This window comes from Lycorma delicatula, chromosome 11, assembly GCF_047948215.1.
Source record: "Lycorma delicatula isolate Av1 chromosome 11, ASM4794821v1, whole genome shotgun sequence".
Classification (NCBI taxonomy): Eukaryota; Metazoa; Arthropoda; class Insecta; order Hemiptera; family Fulgoridae; genus Lycorma; species Lycorma delicatula.
The window spans coordinates 29878058-29900053 of NC_134465.1; the positions used below are offsets into that span (position 1 = coordinate 29878058).

The 21996-nt window shown below is 31.8% G+C and overlaps 1 protein-coding gene across 1 annotated transcript in view; it reads left to right on the forward strand.

The window, feature by feature from the left end:
- LOC142332497 (neuropeptides capa receptor-like) overlaps positions 1-6978 on the forward strand; it is a gene marked incomplete at its 5' end in the record, with an annotated part of 292426 nt that extends 285448 nt beyond the window's left edge. The window contains one exon of the mRNA XM_075378947.1: positions 6347-6978. Within this exon, the coding sequence (XP_075235062.1) occupies positions 6347-6358 (12 nt within the window). The remainder of the gene's footprint in view (positions 1-6346) is intronic.
- Positions 6979-21996: the final 15018 nt, after the last annotated feature.

Consider the following 21996-nt stretch of genomic DNA (forward strand, 5'->3'; position numbering starts at 1 on the left):
TGGGAATATTCGTTGGATCATTAATGCAGTGATTTGTTGTATGGCCTTCTGCATTCCAATTCCGTTTACCATCTTGTGTAGTTCCTCTACCTTTGAAGGCAATTTCTCACCTCAAGGGCAATAGATTGTTCAGATCTCTACTTGCTCATCTCACCTTCGAAAAGGCTAATTGCACTTGGTAAGGGGGACTCCTTATCCAGGAAGTACCTCTGCCATGCTATCTGCAGTTTCTAAGTACTCTGCGATGCGTATCATCATATTCCTACCCCAATCAGCTTTCTTTAGCATGACAATAATAGTTATTTTATTAAAATAAAGGGGACCTATCTATTTCCATAAATAAGCCAGACTTCAATAGAACAGACTTTCAATAGGACAAACTCGTGTAAGACCATTCCTAATAAGAATATGTCTATGAATAACTGTAACGTAGACAACCGAATGGACTGATGCCATTATATGTATCACAGCTATAACAAAGTCCTCGGCTTGGTTATGTATTCTGAATAAATATATCTCTCTTTCTACAATAAAGCAATGGTTTTATAATACGAGTGATTCGAAATGAATATCGGGGTTTTAAAGTTATGTAATATTTCTGAAGTTTCGTATACATTGATTAATTATACATAAAATGAAAGAGCAAATCAAACAATTTTAGCTGTGTGCAAGCTCATAAACTATTTCCTTACCTTCTGCTAGAAAGAGCTAGTAGCAAAGATGCCACTAATAGAAAGCGTTCTGTGTTTTGCAATTTGCAAAGTGTGAATCTGTAATTACCGTTCAACGTACTTTCCGTTTGACGTTCCATTGTGATCCACCACAAGTGACAATAACATTCGTAGATGGTATAAACAATTTGAAACCATTGGCTTTATTTGTAAAGAGAAGAATACAGAACGACCGAGTGAGTCCAAAGACAACGTCGAACGTAAAAGAGATTCTTTTGTCCATAATCCTAGGAAACCCTAGTCTATTCTATAACCATGGCTCTTTTCTCAACTTCAATACGAACCAAAAAATTTTAGTGGCAACAAGATGGTCAGCCTCCTCACTGGCATAACGCTTTACGCGATGATTGAATGAAATCCTCTCAGACGCTGGATTGGTCGCCAGGGACTAGATGTTTGCTGTGACCTCCACGTTCGCCCGATCTGACTCCGTGAAATTTTATCTGTGAGGGTTTATAAAGGATCAAGTATATGTGCTATCGTTATTAGCCGACTTACGCGACTTGAGATACAGGACTGAAGAAGGTATCGCATCAATTACTTCAAACTTGTTGATTAAAGGATGGGATGAACTCTCCTATCGGCTGGATATGTGCCGTGTGACAAATGGTTTTCAAACAGTGTATGTGTGGTCTTAATAGTACAGTGAATACATATAGAAAAAATTATTTGAGTTTCTCTTTCATTTTATTTATAATTTATGTAAGTAAATCTTAATAAATATTACATAACTTTAAAATCCCGATATCCATTTTGAAACACCCGTTTATTGTTCTTCTGCTCATCATCAAGGAAATAAAATTAGACAATATATGAATTTCAAATATAAAACATTACCATTAGAAGGAGAGTTGTTTTTAATTAAATAGAAACTATCAGCCGTGTAATTTAAAGTGATTAAAAACTTATAATTAAAAAAAACAATCGTTTTTCCTTTTGAAATAGTTCAAACGCTATTAAAAATACCATAGTAGAATAAGTAAAAAAAAAGGAATTTTATATAAGTTTTTTAAACTATTAAATTAAAAATAACTCGTTCGTATAACTGATAAATTCAGATGATCAATATTAGTTTAAATTTATTGAAATTAAAATTTTCTTGCATAAATCATATTTCAGCGTATTTTCTTTTAATATAAAATAAAGTTTTAAAAAAAGAATAATTGTTTTTTTATAAAAGTATAAACTTTCTTCATCGAAGTTTATAAAGTCTGTTTTTTTTTATATTAACTTCTAAAATGAGAAAAAAAGAAGGAAATTTACTTTTTATTTCACACTTTAACAGTCAACTTACAAAGTTTATAGTTAAACTTGAAGAAATCTTATTTTATACTTTACAGGCATTAAGTTATTTCTAAGTGGATAAATTATTATATTAAATAAAACAAGTTACATCTGATACAAGTTTTTCTGTAATATAATTTTTCCCTCAATTGACTTGTTTGATGTCAACAATTTGACTTGTTAATTTTCTATTATTTTTCTTCTGCACTAATCTTTTAATATTAATATATTTATTACATCCTACATTCCCAATGTTCTATTTTATATATTCTAATGTTTGTCTTTTCTTGATTTTAATACGTCTCTTTAATAACGCAAAATTAACTAAATCAGAATGTCTTAATAGATGGTTTATCAATCTGATTCGTCTGTTTTATAAGATTTTGCAAAGAATTTTTTTTCTTTTTTTGTTGTCTTATAACTTTTTCACTTTGAACTGTATTAACCAACTTGATTTTAAGCATCCTCCTGTAACAATCACATTTCAAAGGCCTCTCTTCTTCTCCTTTCTCTTTTTCCTTTTTCCAGGTTTCTTTATCTTAAAATATTATCAGATTTCTTCTGTATATGAAAGGTTTCCTTGCTTGTCTCAAAATTGTTTTGATATCGCTATTAATAATTATATTCGTTGTAATTTTACTAACTAAAAAAAAAAAAATTTCCCACTTCGGAAATATTTTGCCTTATCATATTTCTTTTTCGTTTTTCCCCTTATCTCTTTAACTTATTATTCTGTTCTCTTTCATATTTCATTACTTTTATTTATTTATCTTCATTATATAAAAAGTAGAATCATTTGTAATTGGGTATCAGCATATGTTTGTTTAGAGAATAATAATGAAACTCCTTTGTGTGTGTGTGTGTGGGGGGGGGGTGAAAATATATATATATATACAGAGTAAGGGTATTTCATCTTAACCTCCCCAGGAGATTTTCTTGTAAACTACGCACAATAAAAATAATTATGTTAACAGAAATTACTCAGAACACCTACCTTATGATGGCCTTGCATTTGACCTTGAACATGACCTTGATCTTATTTAAAGGTTAACACGAGTTTTTCATAAAATGACCTATTTTTGACCCTACCAATGAAAAGAGCAATAAATATTACATTGGAATACGTGCAACTCAGTGAGATTATAACGTTTAAAAAAATACAAATTTATAAACAACTAACAAAAAACTTACTTAAAAAAATAAATTCAGTTAGTCATTTCTGTGGGACTCCCCCTTGCATCTGGAACCGTCCTCAGCAGTAACAATCCACTCCTGTTTACTAAAAACGGTCGAAATGACTGCACAGATATATGCGCTTATATTTCTTTGTTCAAGTTCGTCCACCACTACAGCCCATGGGAGGCTGTTAAACGCGTTCCTAACATCCTAGAAGAGGACAATTAAAGAATTTTCTGGTCCTGCAGGTGCCCGCTCTATACGTATCCGCCCACGTCACCACTCTTCTCAAGGCGTCAACGGTGGATTTACCCTGTATAAATCCGAATTGTATATTTATCACCTTTGATACCTTTCGTTTTTTCTCCCTTCTCTTGAGTTTTATCACCTTTCTCCGTATCACCTTTCTCTGAAGACGGTCCGGGGGGCGACACAAACGTTACGTCTTCTTGATCTTCGTTACTTCTCCCCGCGCACTGGGGAACGGGTCAAACTTCTCGTCATTTTGAAAGGCTGTACTGCCATTTTCTCAAAAACGGGTTACGATTAAAAAAAAGTATCCGCATATTCTTACTCAGGATCGAAAATCACTTGAAATCAACAACCCCACACGATAAATTCTGGGGTGGCTGTGGCAGGGGGGTGATGAAAAATACTTTTAGGGGTATGATGGTGGGGAGGTAATTTGTATGATTCCAAAAATGTGGTTGGAAATTTTTTTTGGGGTTTCTGGGGCAAGGGTTCAAACGATCGTGGATGACGTGAAACGTCTAGAAACAAAAGGATATATATATATATATACAGAGTGTCCCATATAAAACGCAACCCAACCTTATATTGGTAGGTATTGAAATAATAAAAAGGCATGTGTAAATGTAAATGTCATTTTTATTATTACCATCCATTACCTTACATTTAGAGTAAATGTTGGAAGTGGCCGCCATTTTCTTGAATACAAGCTTCAATTCTTTTTACAGCGTTTCTTGCAACTTTTTTCAAAGTTTGTGGCTGGATATTTAATACAGGTTGTTCAATATTGACTTTCAATCGTTCAAGTGTTCGTGGTTTGTTGCTGTAGGCTTTATCTTTGAGGTAACCCCGAGCAAAAAAATCAGCCACAGTCAAATCTGGAGATCTTGGTGGCCACAAGCTTCGGCCGATAACACGATTACCAAAGAATTCCTCGACGAAATCACAAGTTGAACCTGCGTAGTGCGATGTCGCACCGTCATGTTGTAGCCAGCAGTGTCTGTCTTCCTCTTCCAAGAGTGCGATGAACCGAAATAAAATATCCTGATATAGTTCTGCATTAATGGTGTACTCGAAAATTTAGGACCGATTATTTTCTTCCGCTATATCGCGCACCACACGCCCGACTTCTGCGGGTGTAATTGTTCTTCGTGATAAACGTGGGGATTTTCAGCGCTCCAAATTCTACTGTTTTGGCTGTTTATGTAGCCGTCTAAATGAAACCGTGCTTCATCTGTGAAAAATAACGAATCCATAACATTAATTCCCTCACGCAGAAATCGACGGAACCGTTGACAATATTGTAGCCGTTTTTCTTTGTCTGGCTCGAGAAGTCGATGAACCGTTTGAATGCGATAAGGTCGTAATTGTAATCGTTTGGTCGCCCGATGAACAGTTGATTTAGACGAATTAATTTCAGCAGACAAACGTCTGTTCGATTTATTTGGCGAGGCGAGTAATCGGTCTTTGATTTCAGCGACCGTATCTGTATTCAACACTGACTCAGATCTTTTGTGTTCCTTGTTATTAACAGAACCGGTTTCTCTAAATTTTGCGAACAACCTTAATACTGATGTTTTGTTAGGAGCTGGTTTATCTGGGTACTTATGGCGAAACAAATCTTGCACTGCAATCGCTGATTTCGTACTGAAGTACGACTCAACAATGAAAACACGTTCATCTAGCGAAAACACCATCTGTCTCTACCAATACACTGAACGTTATGATTACATTGTTGTTACTATCGGTAGTGTTCTACTGCGTCGCCGCAATGTTCAGATGTTGGACGAGTCCATTTCAGTAACGAGTAGAGGAATAAGCTTGACTTTTGAAATTTCATGGATGAGTGATTCATGTGTTGCGTTTTATATGGGACACTCTGTATATACCCATATTTATATAATCTATGACACTCCCGGTAACATAAGAATTCTAACGCGTGGTCATACATTTAAATCGCTTCGGCCATTGAGCTGCTACGGTGGAACAAACGTACATACATACACATACACCTTTAATACATTACACCCCTTTTTTGGGTAGTCACGTAAAAAGTTACCTAACATTTATTTTTGTGAGAGGGATATTGTTTTTTTTATTTTAATAAATAAATAAAAAATTAGTTTTAAGTGTTTTTCGTAAATAAATCTTAGCTGTGGTATTAGTTGTAAGTTTTTGTTTAATTTTTTTAGTTTTTAAGTAGTTATAGTTTTTTCAATTTATTTTTTATGTATAAAATTTTATTCCGGGCGATGATAATGCCAAAGCGATTTTCATTCACAAAAAAAAATTACATTCTGTTTTTGATCTATTTTTACTTTGCTAATGTGCCGCTCGGTTCCTTGAATGAGCAAATATATTCTAATAGGAAACCTCCTCCTATTCTTGATTTATTCTTTTATTTGTATAGAAATACAGTTTTTGTTGCGTCATATATAAAAAAAAATATTATTAGTTAGTATCCTACTTCCATCCTAAGTAAAAATCCCAGTTCTTCTGATAGATTATGGATTTATATGAACTTTATCAATCCTCTAAGTTGGGTTTTAGTTTTCGCATTGCGGTTCCTTAGTGGTTAGATTTTGGAAGTGAATATAACTTTGTTAGATCTATGTGGTAAAGCTGTCGGAATCTTCATAGAATCCTTGGTCTGATTTATTGTGGGGAAGAGAGGAATATGATTACAAAGTAAGTTCTATTGACTTATTTTTTATTGTTTAAAACTGGAATTTCTTACTTTTTTTTAAATAATAAAAAGATTTTTTGGATTATAAGTTATCCAAAAAAGAAGAGCTGTCCAATTTCTCACAATTTTACACCAGTTGTTTTTCTGATAAGTAAATCTAGAAATTTACATAAAATGAAACTATAAAATGTTTAAACAATCTTTCTTCTTTTTTTTACAGGAATCAGGATAGCGGAGTGGTTAAAGTTTACAATTTAGAAGATTGACGGATCGGTTCTTAGCTTTATTAATTAAATTTTAATGTTATCTGTTCCTCATTTTTGACTTTCGAGCACTATCTGTTGTTGGTTTTTAATTATCAATATAAAATATAATCTCGGCTGAAGAACTTTAAGTGTGATACTATAAAATATAAAACGTCAAATAAAAAATAAAGAGACAAAACAAATTACTGGTCTCATATAAATAAAGTATATCAGACTTATACTTTTTAATTTATTTATTTTAAGCTTCATTTATTAAAAGTAAATTTTTTCATAGTTATTTACTTGTTTTTTTAATTTTGAAAACGGTAAAAATAATTTAAAAAAAAATTAATTTCTTAATGTGCACAAATAAAAAGACTGTTGAAAATAAAAATAAAATATTTTTATTAACATCATTACGTAGATGGATTTAGAAAGTAATAACGATTTTAAATTGACTCCAGAAAAAGCTTTACCAATAATGTATTAGCGGTATTTACTACTAATTACATTTGTGATAAATAAAAGCTATCATTTACGTCATTAAACATTAAATTTATTTATCATGAAGAAATATTTAGGTCAACAAGAACTTTAACGACCATTATCTTATATTAATACTGTATTTAATAAACAAAATACAAATAATTCGTTTATTTATTGGCTTTAATGAAATACATCTAGTTTTTTTATGAAAATATTCTTGCAAATCAAAGAAATTGTACTACATCATTAAAAATTAGTTTGAAACTTAATAACTTGCTTCATAAAAATGATAGAATAATAAATATAGTTTTATTTTGTTTTCCAAAACCTTTCTTTTAATAAAAGGTAATCTGAAAATTATTGAACCTTTTTCTAATGAAACGGTGTTAGCGTATTCTGGAAAAAGTCGAGAAAAACCGACATGTAAGCAGGCATAATATTACCAACCATCGCCAAACAATGTTAAACCATTTGGAGAAAGCTGCATACAAAAAGAAGTTTGGCGTTTAAGTGCCAGATGATCTGACTCGGAAAAATTTACTTATCGAATTTCTATCGGCGAATCTTTTCTTGAAACTTAACGAAATCGAGCCGTTTCTGAAGCGGTTGATCGCGAGTGTTTTCGTAGGATAACCTACTACAACAATATTCAAAAAAGATCGTGGTCGAAGCGAGGGGAAGCTCCACGGTCTGTGACACAGCCTATACTGACGTCCAGGAAGGTTATGCTTTGGGTTTTATGAGATTGAAAAGGTATTGTACATAGTGATGTTGCCGTCAGGCAGAACGATAGACTCAGAAAAACGGTAGATACACCGAGCACATAGTCAATGTATGCAACAAGGCAGAAAGGATGATAAAAAGTCTAAACATCATTATGTCATCGCAGAATGCCCCTCGGGCATCAAAGCGCCGTTTACTGGCGACCACCGTCGTGTCTTCGCTTATGTATGCCGTTCCGGCTTGGTGGCGCTCTATCGCAATCAGGCGCAACAAAGAGAGACTGGCGAGGACGCACAGGTGTGTGCTCCTAGGTGTTGTGTCCGCATACAGGACAGTGTCCTATGCCGCCCTGTGCGTGTTATCGGGTACACCTCCTATTGACCTAATCGCAAAAAAGAGGGTGGAGAGGGCACAAGGCAAGCCAGAACAAGAGGTCAGGGATGCCGTTTATAATATCTGGCAGGAAAGATGGTCGCAGGAAGCTGTGGGTCGATGGACGAGAACCCTCATCCCCAACATCAAGCCATGGTTGTCGAGAAGATTTGGTGAGGTTGATCATCACCTATCGCAGTTTTTTACAGGACATGGTTCCTTCAATAACTACCTGCACAAAATAGGCAAGAGAGAAGAGCCAATTTGCAACTACTGCAACGAGATAGATGATGCTGAGCACACCTTTTTTGAGTGCAATAGGTGGGACACACTTAGACATAGTAAGGCACTCACAGGTATAACTCCAGAGACAACAGTAGACTACATGCTAAGAAGCGAGTCAAACTGGAATAATTTTGCTAGTTTTGTTAGACAAGTTGTTCTACAGAAATATTCCGATGAGAGAAGACAAGGTGTTGGCTAGAATAGGACTGGGTGGACAGCCTTGCTGGTGAGGTCCAGCATGCTGCGGTGTGTTGGCACTGATGAGCCACCAAGGACTCCACGGGTAACAGTCAGGCAAGAGCACACTGAATACTGAAGGGACCCGGTACCGCGTCGCGGCGAACTGGGTCTGGCGTGGTGTATTAGTATTGCCCTTTTGGGTCCCCAAGGGGCCAATATTGATAAAGAACTCTCAAAAAGAGCTAACCGGTAGGCCGACCTGCCTTGCCGGTATATAGCCGGTAGGTGGGGAGGCCTATTTGAGTTTAAAGACACTCCCCTGGGCGGCGTAATACCAACAAGTCGGTCCGGCCCAGGGGAGCTGAGAGGAAAAAAAAAAAAAAAAAAAAAAAAGAACGATAGACTCAGTTGATCCACTGGTGAACGAGTCTTCCCAAATCAGCTGATTTGGAAGTCGAAAGTTCCAGCGTTCAAGTCCTAGTAAAGTCAGTTATTTTTACACGGATTTGAATACTAGATCGTGGATACCGGTGTTCTTTGGTGATTGGGTTTCAATTAACCACACATCTCAGGAATGGTCGAACTGAGAATGTACAAGATTACACTTTACTTACACTCATACATATTATCCTCTGAAGTAATACCTAACGGTGATTCCCGGATGCTAAAAAGGAAAAAAAGAACGATACTCAGACCTGTATTGTCGATAATTAGTGCGATTGTTCCTGGCAACTTAAAACAAATTGCCTAAAGTGGTCAACAGAAAGGGTGTGTATTCCACGCTGATGACACTAGTCATCAAAAAATGTTTAACTATCCGTAACAAATTGAGAGAATTTGACAGCGAGATTTTAATCCATCCAACCGTCCAATATAATTGGTCCATATGATGGACCTGACACCATCAGACTATTATTTGTTTCGATCCCTGCAGAATTCCATGAATGGTGTTAGGTTAGTTTAAAAAGGCCTGTGAAAACCTCTTGTCACAATTTTTTTTGATCAGAAACCATAGAAGTTCATAGCGACAGGATTATTGTATTGCCGAAAATATGGCAGGTCGTCAAAAAACATGATGCATATGTTGTCTCGTAATGTTATTTTCCAATAACAATATATGTATTCTCTATTTTGGGCTCCAAATGCTCAATACGTTTTATTCAACCTGATATATTTAATTCTATTTCATTACTTAAGTTAAAACAAAATACCCTTTTTGATTATTTTTAATCTTATTAGAATTTAGATCAATGTGAAACGCAGAAAATTAATTCAAAAATATTTCATATTAATTGCCTAATAAAAATCTTTTTCATTTCCCTCAACAAATTTGAGCGTTTTCGATCAACGATATTTATAAATTATCTTTCATTTACTAATTTCAATCAGAATTTCTAATTTTATAAATTATAAAAACTGGTTTAGTTTATCCAAGTAATTGCACATTGAAGAATCTTAGTTCAAGCACGGAAGTTGTCTCTTTATTTCGTTTTATTGTATAACATAATAATGCAATCTCTACGCTTAAAATTCCGAGATAAATTAACTGTTCAAACTATTTATATTGAATTACACGTTTTTTTTTATAAATGAGCTGAAATTAAGCTAACAGTATTTTTCAACCCTTATCAAAGCGTTAGGAGATAATGTATACAATCATTAAAAAAAAAATGAAGAGTTTTATGGCATATACTTTTTTTAACCTTTTTATTGTTTTAACCATCAACTTGCAATTTTTTTTATGAGATATTGTAAGAGTAGGAATATATATATATATATATATATATGTCCAACTTATTTGCAAATCTTTCTTTTTCCTGTTAGCCTCCGGTAATTACCTTTCAGATAATACTTTAGAAGATGAATGAAGATCATATGTATGAGTATAGTCTTGAAGTGTAGTCTTGTACAGTCTCAGTTCGAACATTCCTGAGATGTGTGGTTATTTGAAGCCCAACCACCAGAGAACACCCACGATCTAGTATTCAAATCCGTGCAAAAATAACTGAATTTACTAGGAGTTGAACGCTGGAACTCTCGACTTCCAAATCAGTTGATTTGGGAAGACGTGTGGACCACTAGACTAACCCGGTGGGTTAAAATGCTGCTCTGCGTGACGCGAGTGGTAGCGTCTCGGCCTTTCATCTGGAGGTCCCGGGTTCGAATCCCGGTCAGGCACGACATTTTCACACACGCAGCAAATCATTCATCATCTGAAAAATTCCTAACGGTGGATCCGGTGGTTAAAAAAAAAAACTTATTTGCAAATATAAAAATTAATTTTAACTTTTGTTTTAATTAATTATGTATGAAAACTTTGTGTTATAATTAATATGGCTTTATGATATATTTAACGGAGTTTTTTACTTTGCCCAGAATTGTATTTGAGTTAATTCTTATAATTTTTAAATAATTTTAAAAAATAATTCAATTTATTTTTTAAACATTTAAGATATATTAACACTCAACTATTTTTTGTAAAGGTTTTTATAAATTAATAAGAAATAGTTTTCTAAACTGAAATATTTTCAAAAACTAATTCCACATTTATTTCCAGTCGTAGTTACTTTATTTTAAACAATGTAAAATAAAATAAGATATAAAAACATAGAAGTCGTCCGTAACGTAATAATAACAATGAAAAATACTAAAATACATTTTTACTAGCACTTCAGCAAAAACACTAAAAGTAGTAGTAGCCTTGATAATGAGAAATAGGACAGAAAACATACTTTCAGCCAATTAAACACGTTGTTTTAATGTGACGTCATACGTTTCTATGGCAACATATAATTGAAGGAGAAGAAAAAATAAAAGTGGGAATGCGTAACTACAAAGTCGGTAACATCCTTATTTACCAAGTTGAATGTAACAAATGATTCCAGTATTTATAATTTTTTATTTATTTCTTATTTTTATTAATTTATTAGAATAAATTATACATAAGTAATTTAATAGATTTAAAATAAAATTTAGTGCTTTTATTCATCACATCTATCTAAATATTTGTTTCTTAAGATCTTAAACAAATCTGAACTGATTTTAGTAAAATTTTATTGAATTATACTTTGATCTATTTTTAATTATATTATTTATCTTTTTTATTATATTGAAATAAAAATGATGTCATTAAACAACACGAAAAATTAATGAGTATGCAATTTTTAACATTAGTAATACTGTTTCTTTTTGCAAAATTATACTAACAGTATAATTTAATTACATTTACTATTTAATTATATTTTATTATTTTATTTTAATTATATTAACAGTACTTCTTATAATTTGATATTACGAAAAATCCCAAATATTTAAAATAGTATATTTATGAAAATTGAAAAATATGATGAAACAGCTGAAAATATTTAATATACTGAAGGAAGATCATTCAAGTTTAACGATACTGGCTAAACAATAATTAACATACGATTAACATGTATTACTGGTTTAATTACTATATAAGTTTATGGTACTTAAAAATTATATGACTTAAAAATGTAATTTTCTTGAAATCAATTTTCAAAATAATAAAGAAAAATAGTTTGGAATGTTTCAAAACTTTCCGAATTTTATTTGAAGATTTCAATGAATTAATCCACTCTTCTAACTATGCTTTTAAATCGATTTTCATCGATTTAAATATTTTGGGTTCTTTTTTAATTTGATGTATTTTTCAAATTAAAATTCGATATTACATGAATATGGAAATAAATCATCTCCCAGTCTATTATAAAAATAAATACCGATAATGTATGAGAAAGATAATTTCAATTCTCAATAACTTTGTTACTGACAATAAATTTGTCTATTTATGTTCAAAAAATCTTTTCTTTTTCTTTTTAATATTAAATATTTTATTCACAATATACAAAGTGTTTCTAAAATGGTAGGCTTTTCTTTCTTTTTCCTGTTTAGCCTCCGGGAATTACTGTTCAGGTATTACTTCACAAGATGGATGAAGATGATATGTACGAGTGTAAATGAAGTGTAAACTTGTATAGTCTCAGTTCGACCATTCTTGGGTTAATTGAAATCCAACCACCAAAGAATAACGGTATCCACGATATTCAAATTCGTATCAAAGTAATTGCCTTTACTAGGACTTGAACGCTGGAACTCTCGGCTTCCAAATCAGCTGATTTGAGAAGCCGCGTTGGACCACTAGACCAACCCGGCTGGTTTAAAATGGTGGGCTGAATATAATTTTTCGAATTCTAATTGTAATTGTAATTCTAATTTGTAAAATTCAAAAAATTGTAAAACATAAAATATCTTTAGGAAAAACGGCAATTTCTCCTTCGTTCTCCCTCTGTCTGTCCGCCATTTTGTTATTTTTATATAAAAATTAATATGTCTATTTCGGATAAATAAATCACATTAATATTTGGTAACGTCTTAGTAATAAAGTTTTAAAATTATCAAAAAAATCAGGACTTATATACCTTTGCAAATTACAAAGTGGCGGCCATGTTTATTTTTCAATCCGTAAATATTAGTTTTATCAAAATTTATGTTATATGCTCAAATATTAAGCCCTTTATATTGAACCAAATGAAATTTATTTTTTAAAATCCGTTAACAAATAGTCGAGTTATGGCAGAAAATTGATGTAATTTTGTGTCATAATTATTAAGTGTGTTAATTATTAATTGAGAGAAAATTATTACTTAGTCTGATACTAATTTACAATACTAACATTAACAAAAAATAATATTTCATGGAATTGAACGTAAAGGTGGAGGACATGAAAACAGATACAAAATTATATAAATTTTTTGCCATAACTCGGCTATTTGTTAACCAATTTTTAAAAAAAAGTTTTTTTTTCAAAAATAGCTTAATATTTTAGAAAATAATATAAATTTTGATAAATTAATATTTATGGAGATATAACGGATTAAAAAATAGATATGGCCGGCATTTTGTAATTTGCGAACGTATTTAAGTCCTGATTTTTTGCTAATTTTAAAACTATATTACCAAGACGTTTAACAAATATTAATGTGATGTATCTATCCGAACTTGAGATAGAAGTTTTTATATAAGAGTAACAAAATGGCGGACAAGGGGTAAACAAAAGAAAAACTGACATTTTTCCTAAGGATATGTTTTGTTTAGTTTTATAAGTAGAATCCGAAAACGTATAGTCACCTGAACATTTTAGAAACATTCTGTATGTATATATATATATTTATATTAGTTAAATATAAAAACGTTTTTAATAGTTCTGTAAAAATTATAAGTTAATGCTAAAAACGTTTTAAAAATACTACGTATCTTTCTCTACAATAGAGGTAGAGATTCTAAGTACCCTCCTGACAAAATCTCTAGCTTTTATCGGGAGAGAACCTAGAATTCTCATAAATATTAGCAAAAGTTACACAACCGAGTTTTCAACACTGCAAAATTGTCATGTATTTTATTTTTAGTACACTAGTATATACTACATATACTCTACTACCTTAATTATTATTATTTTAATATAGTGTACAAGTTGTTTTTTTCTAATTAATAATAATTATACGTAAAAAGCAAATTAATTTTAAAAATAAAACGTTGTGTGATATATAAAAGATTAAATCATTGTTCTTAAAGTTATACTATGTGTAACAAAAATAACAACATAAAAAAGAGTTAGAAGAAGGGTAGATAATATTATATGTGCAAGAGGAAATGAAAAAGGGGAAAGTAAAAATGAAAGGGAAACATAAAAATGAAAGAGATAGAGGGAAAGTTAACAATGAAATATTATAATGATGTTTTTGTATATGATTTTACTTAGTCATGTATTTTGCATAAATGCGTTCTACCACTTTCCGTATATAACGTATAAAACAAATTTACAAACTTACAACAAATTTTGCTCGTTTCTTTATTTTTATTTCTTTTTATTTAATTACATAAGCTCTTATTTTATCTTTCATAAATATAAATTTTCATTTACAAAAATTTAATTATAATTTTTTTAATTACCTCAAGTTTTAAATAATTGCATTTTTTCGGTTACCGACATAAAAAATATTTTTTTTAAAACGAAAAAAATTCCTCTTTTACGTCATATATTCAAATATGTATTTTACATTGAGATTAGTTACAGGTTAGTTGAATTTTAATAAGAGTCCTTGTATGAGCATACGCTGATTGCCCCATCGTATCCAAAATCTAAGTAAATTTTTTGTATTATTAAAAATAGATTATAAAACCATAAGGTAATACATTACGATATACACGAGTTACTAGCACGCGTGATAAAATAAAGATTTAATGGCCATTATGATGTCATTAGTATGCGTTTGAATGAATTCAATAAACAATATATTTTAATGGAAGAAATTTTTTTTGTAAGTCTAAATTACTTCTTGTCGATTTATTTTTTTTATATTTAGTAATACTAGTTTTTTAAATAGTGCGCATTACTTACAGTTTAATACAAAATCATTATTTTTTTTTAATATTTTTATTTATAGTCGCATCAGCAATTAAAATCATTAGAGACTTCCTTTTCTGTTTAGCCTCCGAAACCACCGCAAGATATTACTTCAGAGGATGAATGAGGATGATATGTATAAATGTAAATGAAATGTAAGCTTGTACAGTCTCAGTTCGACCATTCCTGAGATATGTGCTTAATTGAAACCCAACCACCAAAGAACACCGGTATCCACGATCTATTATTCAAATCCGTGTAAAAATAACTGCCTTTATTAGGATTTGAACCTTAGATCATTTTTCCATAAGTGCATCACCTTTTGAAAACCCATTGAGTACTTTCTCATCTCACACATTTATCGAGATTGTTTCTTTAGAATGATAATTCCCTTTATATGAATATTCCTGTTCCTCGATAATTCATTAATTCATGTAGAAATTATAAAAAAATGTAGATCTAGCATTGAAAACCCACCGGGTTAGTCTAGTGGTAAACGCGTCTTCCCAAATCAGCTGATTTGGAAGTTGAGAGTTCCAGCGTTCAAATCCTAGTAAAGTCAGTTTTTTTTATACGGATTTGAATGCCAGATCGTGGATACCGGTGTTCTTTAGTGGTTGTGTTTCAATTAACCACACATCTCAGGAATGGTCGAACTGAGACTGTACAAAACTACACTTTATTTACACTCATACATATCATTCTCATTCATCCTCTTAAGTAATACGTGAACAGTAATTCCTGGAGGCTATACAGGAAAAAGAAAAGAAAAGATAAAAAGAAGTAATTGCCAAATAGTTATCCGGAAAGTCAAATCACGAATTCTAAAATTAGAGTTAGAGTAGAGTAAAACTACCCTGCAGTCATTTTCAGGCAGGAAAATTAAGAGTATCAGAAACAGTATGGTTTTCTTATTTTTGTTATTTCATAATGAAAATAAATTTTTTTTTTGTTATTTTGATCAATGTGTTGACATATCATTTGGAAAATGTCGATAGATATTTAATGAAGATCTGTTGTTATTATAATGTTGAATATTTCCTCAATAATTTTTTTTTTACAATTTTATTTTTTAAACTTGGAATTTTCCCTAAAATAATTTTTTTTTAATAAAAGTGTAAAAATTTTATTTAATCATATGGATCATTTTTGAGAATATAAAATTTAAAAGAAAAATAAGTATTTCGGGAAATTTTCTAGAAGGTACAAAAAATTAGTGAAAAATTCATGTCTTAAAAGAAAATTAAAATTAAATTTTTATAAAACAAATAAATCCCTGTTTTTCTTGAAATTCTTAGTTTTTCTAGAAATATCTATTGATATTTTCTAGAAGTATTATTTTCTGAAGTATTATCTGAAAGGTAGTTACCGGAGGCTAAGCAGGGAAAAGAAAGAAGATGTAGCATTCAAACCTTCGAATGATTCATCCAGTCAGCGTTCGCTGACTGAATGAATCATTACTGGATGAGCATTGCTGGATGAATTATTAAAGTTCTTCTTGGCAGATTTGTTTGTCTCGTATTATGATCCTTTCCATGGTAAATTGTCCTTTATCACTACTCTTATCTCTTTTACTTATGTTTAATTCCTTCCTCCCGATATTTCTCCAGTGTATTTTCGATCCTCCGCATTAAGGACACCAGGAACTAAAAATCAGTGCTTCCATAGTGTTATCTAATTTGGGGAACAGTGAAGACTAAAGAGTGGTCTCCGACAGAGAATCAGTTTTAAATTCTAAGAAAACTCCGAGAACGTATTATTAAAAGTATATCAAATTTTTTTAAATGTTTGATTATACTTTTATTAATTTATTACAATGTAATATTTAATCATTTACACCTTTATTTCCGATGATTTAAAGTTTAATAATTCTCTTTAGAACAACGTTAAAAAAATCGTGTGTTTCTTATTTTATTTTTTCATCATGCTTCTATTAACCTATGTTAACCATGTTTATCATTATTCTGTTGACCTGTTTATCATTTTATTACAAATATTATTCTTAAAACTTGAGAAAATTAAGGAAAACTAAGCTTTATTATTGTATTTTAATACTATTTGATTTTGTAATATTAAAAAAATATTTTTTTATAAGATAATTACCGTAAGTGGTAAATCGTGGAAAAAAGGTTTTTTTAAATATTTCCTATTCATTATGTAAGAAACAAACTAATCTTCAGAGATTTAAATATTTTTGAAACAATAGTATCGAAAACTAGCGATTTTTTTAAAAAATAAATAGTTATTTAAAATGGGGATAAATTATTGTCTATTATTTATTAAAATAAAAATACTGATATATTCAAATATGAGAAAGGATTATTTATCAAACAGTTAATTAGAACTGAATTCTTTAATCATTTTAAGAAAATGTTTAATATTAAAATTAAATCATCAAATAAAAAAAGTTATTATGGAATAAAATTTGATTACTGTTAAGTTTTTACTATTATATGATACGGGTTATTAAGTTTCAAATTCATCTGTAAGACTGCGACCAAATAGTTGGATCTTCTGATATTTTATACATGACCGAATTCCATTTGTTTATGGCAATTAAAAATACTTTATAAAAAACTGTAGATGAAATCATTTCGTATAATATTATTTTTTTCTGATTAATTCACTAGAAAAGTTTGAAGCTTGTACATGTGAAAATGAAATGGAAATTTTGTAGCGTATGAAAAATACCATGCCTGATCGAGATTCGAACCCGGGATCTCCGGATGAAAGGTCAAGAAACTACCAGTAATACTTGTATAAAAAAAAAATTACTCAAAAGTTATAAAAGTAGTTTCCGTAGTTTCCCCGCCTCCGGAAGCTGGACACACAATTAAGCATAAACTCAACCACGGGGGGGTGCCTTCGCCTCAAACTACCTCGGAAGGACGCAAGGCCCCGCTCAGGCAGCCGGGACTCGGTCTTTTTGCATCCCATGCCTCAAATAAGGAGTTCCCAAAAGGAAACTTCCCACCGGGACTCCGGTCTTGACGGCTCGCCTCTAGTGGGGAACCCCCACCCCCATCGAGATACGGTCTTACATTCCCCCCAGTGGCATCTCAAAGGAATCCCCACTTTAAGGGTAATTTTATTACAACCCCGTTGTAACGCGTATCATAATAACGCTGATACAGTTATAATGTGGATAAAACAATATTCTCTCCCCCAAAAAAAAATGTTATCAAATATTAAAAGAAATTTGTCTACTTTTTAGTAGGTATAAAAAAACATTATAACTACTTATATATATTTAGTAATAAATTAAACAGAATAAATAAATATGCTAATATATTTATCTCTGTGAAATTATTCGTAGTTGTAAAAAAATATAACTCCAAGCAAATAAAAATAATTTTCTACTTTTTCAAATAACTGTCTTAAATCTAAGTGTCTGATATATACATTTAGATGTTTTGTGTTAATGTAGAAATCTATTCTAATAAAATAGTACTGTATATTAGTTAACGGTATTTTGAATTCAAATCAGTTATTACAGTATTTTATTTTCAATTAGACTATAAAAGAAGGTGCTTAAAAGTTTATACAATTACCGTAGTTTACTGTTCTAAAAAAAACAACGACAAAATAAAATCCAGTTACAAAAACTTTTAAGTACGTACTATACTCAGTGCTGTATTTTTATTTTATTCTATTTCATTCCATAAAATTCAAATCTTTATTATAACATTCGGTAATATTTTAATTGTATTGCAATATTAACTGAATTGGCATTGTTTCTTTTTTTTTCATTTATAACACAGTTATAATAATTTTCTCCGGTTGGCCGCATTGTGAAATTGTACTATAATCTGATTTGATATTTTTTATTAATGAATATATGTTAAAATATTGTCTTAAATCCATATAATCAGCCCGGACATGATTCATCCTAGTTTTTCTCAAATATAATTCCATTATATTTGGAAACTTTATTACAATTATAAATTTTCTCTATATTATTATTTTTTCATTTAATTTACTATTCGTCTTTTTGAACTTAAGTTATAAAACTGCTTTTAATAAATGTAAATTTTTTTATCTTGTTTCATACATTTTACTACAGCAATCTGAGATATTAGCTAAAAAAATCTATTAGATTTATTTTCTGGAACAAGCAGTCTTCTTCAATAGTCTAAAGAATTATATGTATAACTAAAAAAAAAAAAAACAAAAAAAAAATGAATGGCGATCTGTCGTAAAATATGAAGCTAGAACAGAACGGAACGCAAGAATGGCGGGAGTTTAATTATTTATCCCTACAGATCGCAGAGCCTGGACAAAATCCCTTGTTGCTGTGTCTTTCTTTTACCGAGCGGATTATTGGTTATTTAGTCGCCACACTCGTGCGACCGGTGATGTGGCTTCTCTCCCCCGGTGGCGGTTTTGATCGTGACTTAGTAATGCCACGCGAAACACCATGATGTGGCCGGGTAGTGGTGCGGGGTTTATCCCCGGCTCCCGCGCGGACCGGAATGAGGTTGCGTTCCCCTTGTTAGGTGACCTAAACTGGTCGACTTATTTGGATGTAGGTCTGAATTTCTATGTTGCGTAAAACACAATTTTGATTGGTATGAGTGTAACACTGATTTTACTTTAAACTCGTTCGTTCTCTGAGGCATTCACAGTCACGAACGGTGTTGTCAAATCTTAATTAGGCGCGGGGTTCGCGCTTCCGCGGTTTCGGTCAGTTAGTTTGAGGGAATCATGTTAGGTTGGATGTTAAGATGTCCGTTTGAGGCCTACGTGAAGGCAAAATTTGATATGTATTTTACTGATCCAAATGTCTGCCGAGGCATTTACATCGGTGACATCCCGACCGAGGCCTGGCTGATGACTGTGAGATGTAATCTGTTAGAGGGTCTAAAGACGACCTCCGGTGAAGTCCGTCAGGGCTTGGAACGGAGGGGGTGGTATGGTGACCGGTAACGTCGCAAGGTCTTCCCCCTAAAGGATTGGGATGGTTATTTAGTGGAGGTTATAAATTATTATGTTTTATTTATGGGCGGATTTGGTGATTTGCGTTCTATCCTATGGATCAGCGTGAAATTATTTACTGGGTCAAACCGTGGGAGACTAAGCTTTTTGTGCCTCGTACTCCCGGCGTGATTCCCCTTCAGTCCGTTCACTGAAGTCCTTTCGGTGCTAGCGCCTTTCGGACTAGCAGGAATACGCCTACCGAGGCTCTAGTTGTTTTGGATGAAGCAATGCGCTTCCTTCTCCGGAGAGAGTCGCATGTGCTCGCTGAGGGTAAAAGCTGTGTATATAAAAATGAATGTTTGTTTGTTTGTCCCATATGCGTTCTTATACCATTCATCCGATTGCGATGAAAATTTGGTGTGCACTCGCCCGCGAAGTTTCTAAATTAGTTTGGACCCGCTAGGTGGCGCTGGGATCGAGATATTTCGAAAAATTGTATTTACGGTCCGATTTGGCTCATATTCAGAATATGTTAGTTACGTGAAAAGAAATATTTTTGCAAAAAAATGGACCGCAAGGTCAGGTGTGGCCAACAGTTTTTGCCTCCGGGTCGAATGGGAAAGAAAACTTTTTTCACGGGCCGAACGAAATATTACAATTAAAAAATATTAAATACAAAAACCGTACGTGTTTTATAAGTAACTTAGTACAACAAATTAACAAAAAAAAAAATTAATGTGACGTGTTAAGTTTTATAATTTCCGTATTTTCCATTATTCAATTCCTTATAAAAAAAGCTGATATTGGAAGATGGTGAATCAATCCTGAGTCTCACTCTGAAACGTTATTACGGACTGTCTTAATAAATTGTAGAACTCAAAACGCCTTCTGTTGTACAAACACCATGCGGTTTATGACTCAGGTTAGCATATGTTTGAATGTTAATACCGCAGTCTGGTTGCCGGTATTTGAAACTCGGACTTTCAAATAGTGCAAGTTTTTATTCACTGACGATGCGTGATTGCACAGGTTTTGAAATCGGGTAATTTTTTTTTTTTAACACAATGTATTTAAAATTAATAAAATTTTAACGTTGTTAAACTAAGTAGAATAATTATTAAAGGACTTAAAGTTTATCTTCTTCTAGGCGACTGTTTACAGCTATAAAGGCCGACTTCTACATCCAACCGCCAAACTATTTTATCCCACCAAATTTCCCCTTCAACTTTTTTTCTAGTACGACTTTTAAGTTTATACAAATTTAAATAAATAAATAATAATTCATGGAGTTTGAGATGAGAAAGGAACAAATTCGATTTAAGTTTTGATTAAATATAATTATTTTACTGGCCTATTTATTACATACTAGGACACCCGGCAAAGCTTCGCTATTGCTAGATTTGAGTGTATATATAGATTAAATAAACACAATTGTTAAGGTTTTTACCTTTTCTCCCTTTTCCCCTTTTCCTTTTCCCGTTATCCTTTTTCCCATTTTCATTTTTACAATTTCCCTTTCTCTTTCCTCCATTTTCCTCCTTTCCTTTTCCCCAGTTTTCCGTTTTTATCCCCCTTTCCCTTTCCTTCCCCGTTTCTCTTGCATTTTCCCCCTTCATCTTCCCCTTTTATTTGTTCTCCTTTCCCCTTTCCATTCCCGTTTCCCCCGTTTTTCCCCTTTTCCCTTTTTCAAAATCCCTTTCTTCTCCTTTACCTTTTTCGATTTTCCCTATTTCCCTTTTCCGATTTTTTCCTTTCTCCCTTTTTCCCCGCGTGTAAATCGGTCCAGTAGTTTTTTAGTCTATAGCGGACACACATATCGGAAACATTGAAATTTTAAATCGTAAAATATTTAGTACATCGTATGTTTTTTTACTTCCAAAGTTAGCGCTGTTTTTAAAATATCATGTTTTTACCTGTCACAGATGTGACATATTAGGTATATAAAAACGCGCGCGTATTCGAATGTAACGTTGTGTCAAAAGTTCAAAGCAATCGGTGAAGAACTTTCGTAGATATAAGATTTTGAACATACGAACATTTACGTTTTCATTTATATAGATTCCAGCAAACAAGCAAAATATAAACTTTTTTAAGTTATTTTATTTGTGTGCATTTATGTTATATTCTGTGATGTAAAAAATAGTTTAATATTTATTTAATAAATATATTTATTTATTTATTGTATTTATGTATATATGTATTTATGTATTATATATGTATAAAAATTGTACATAA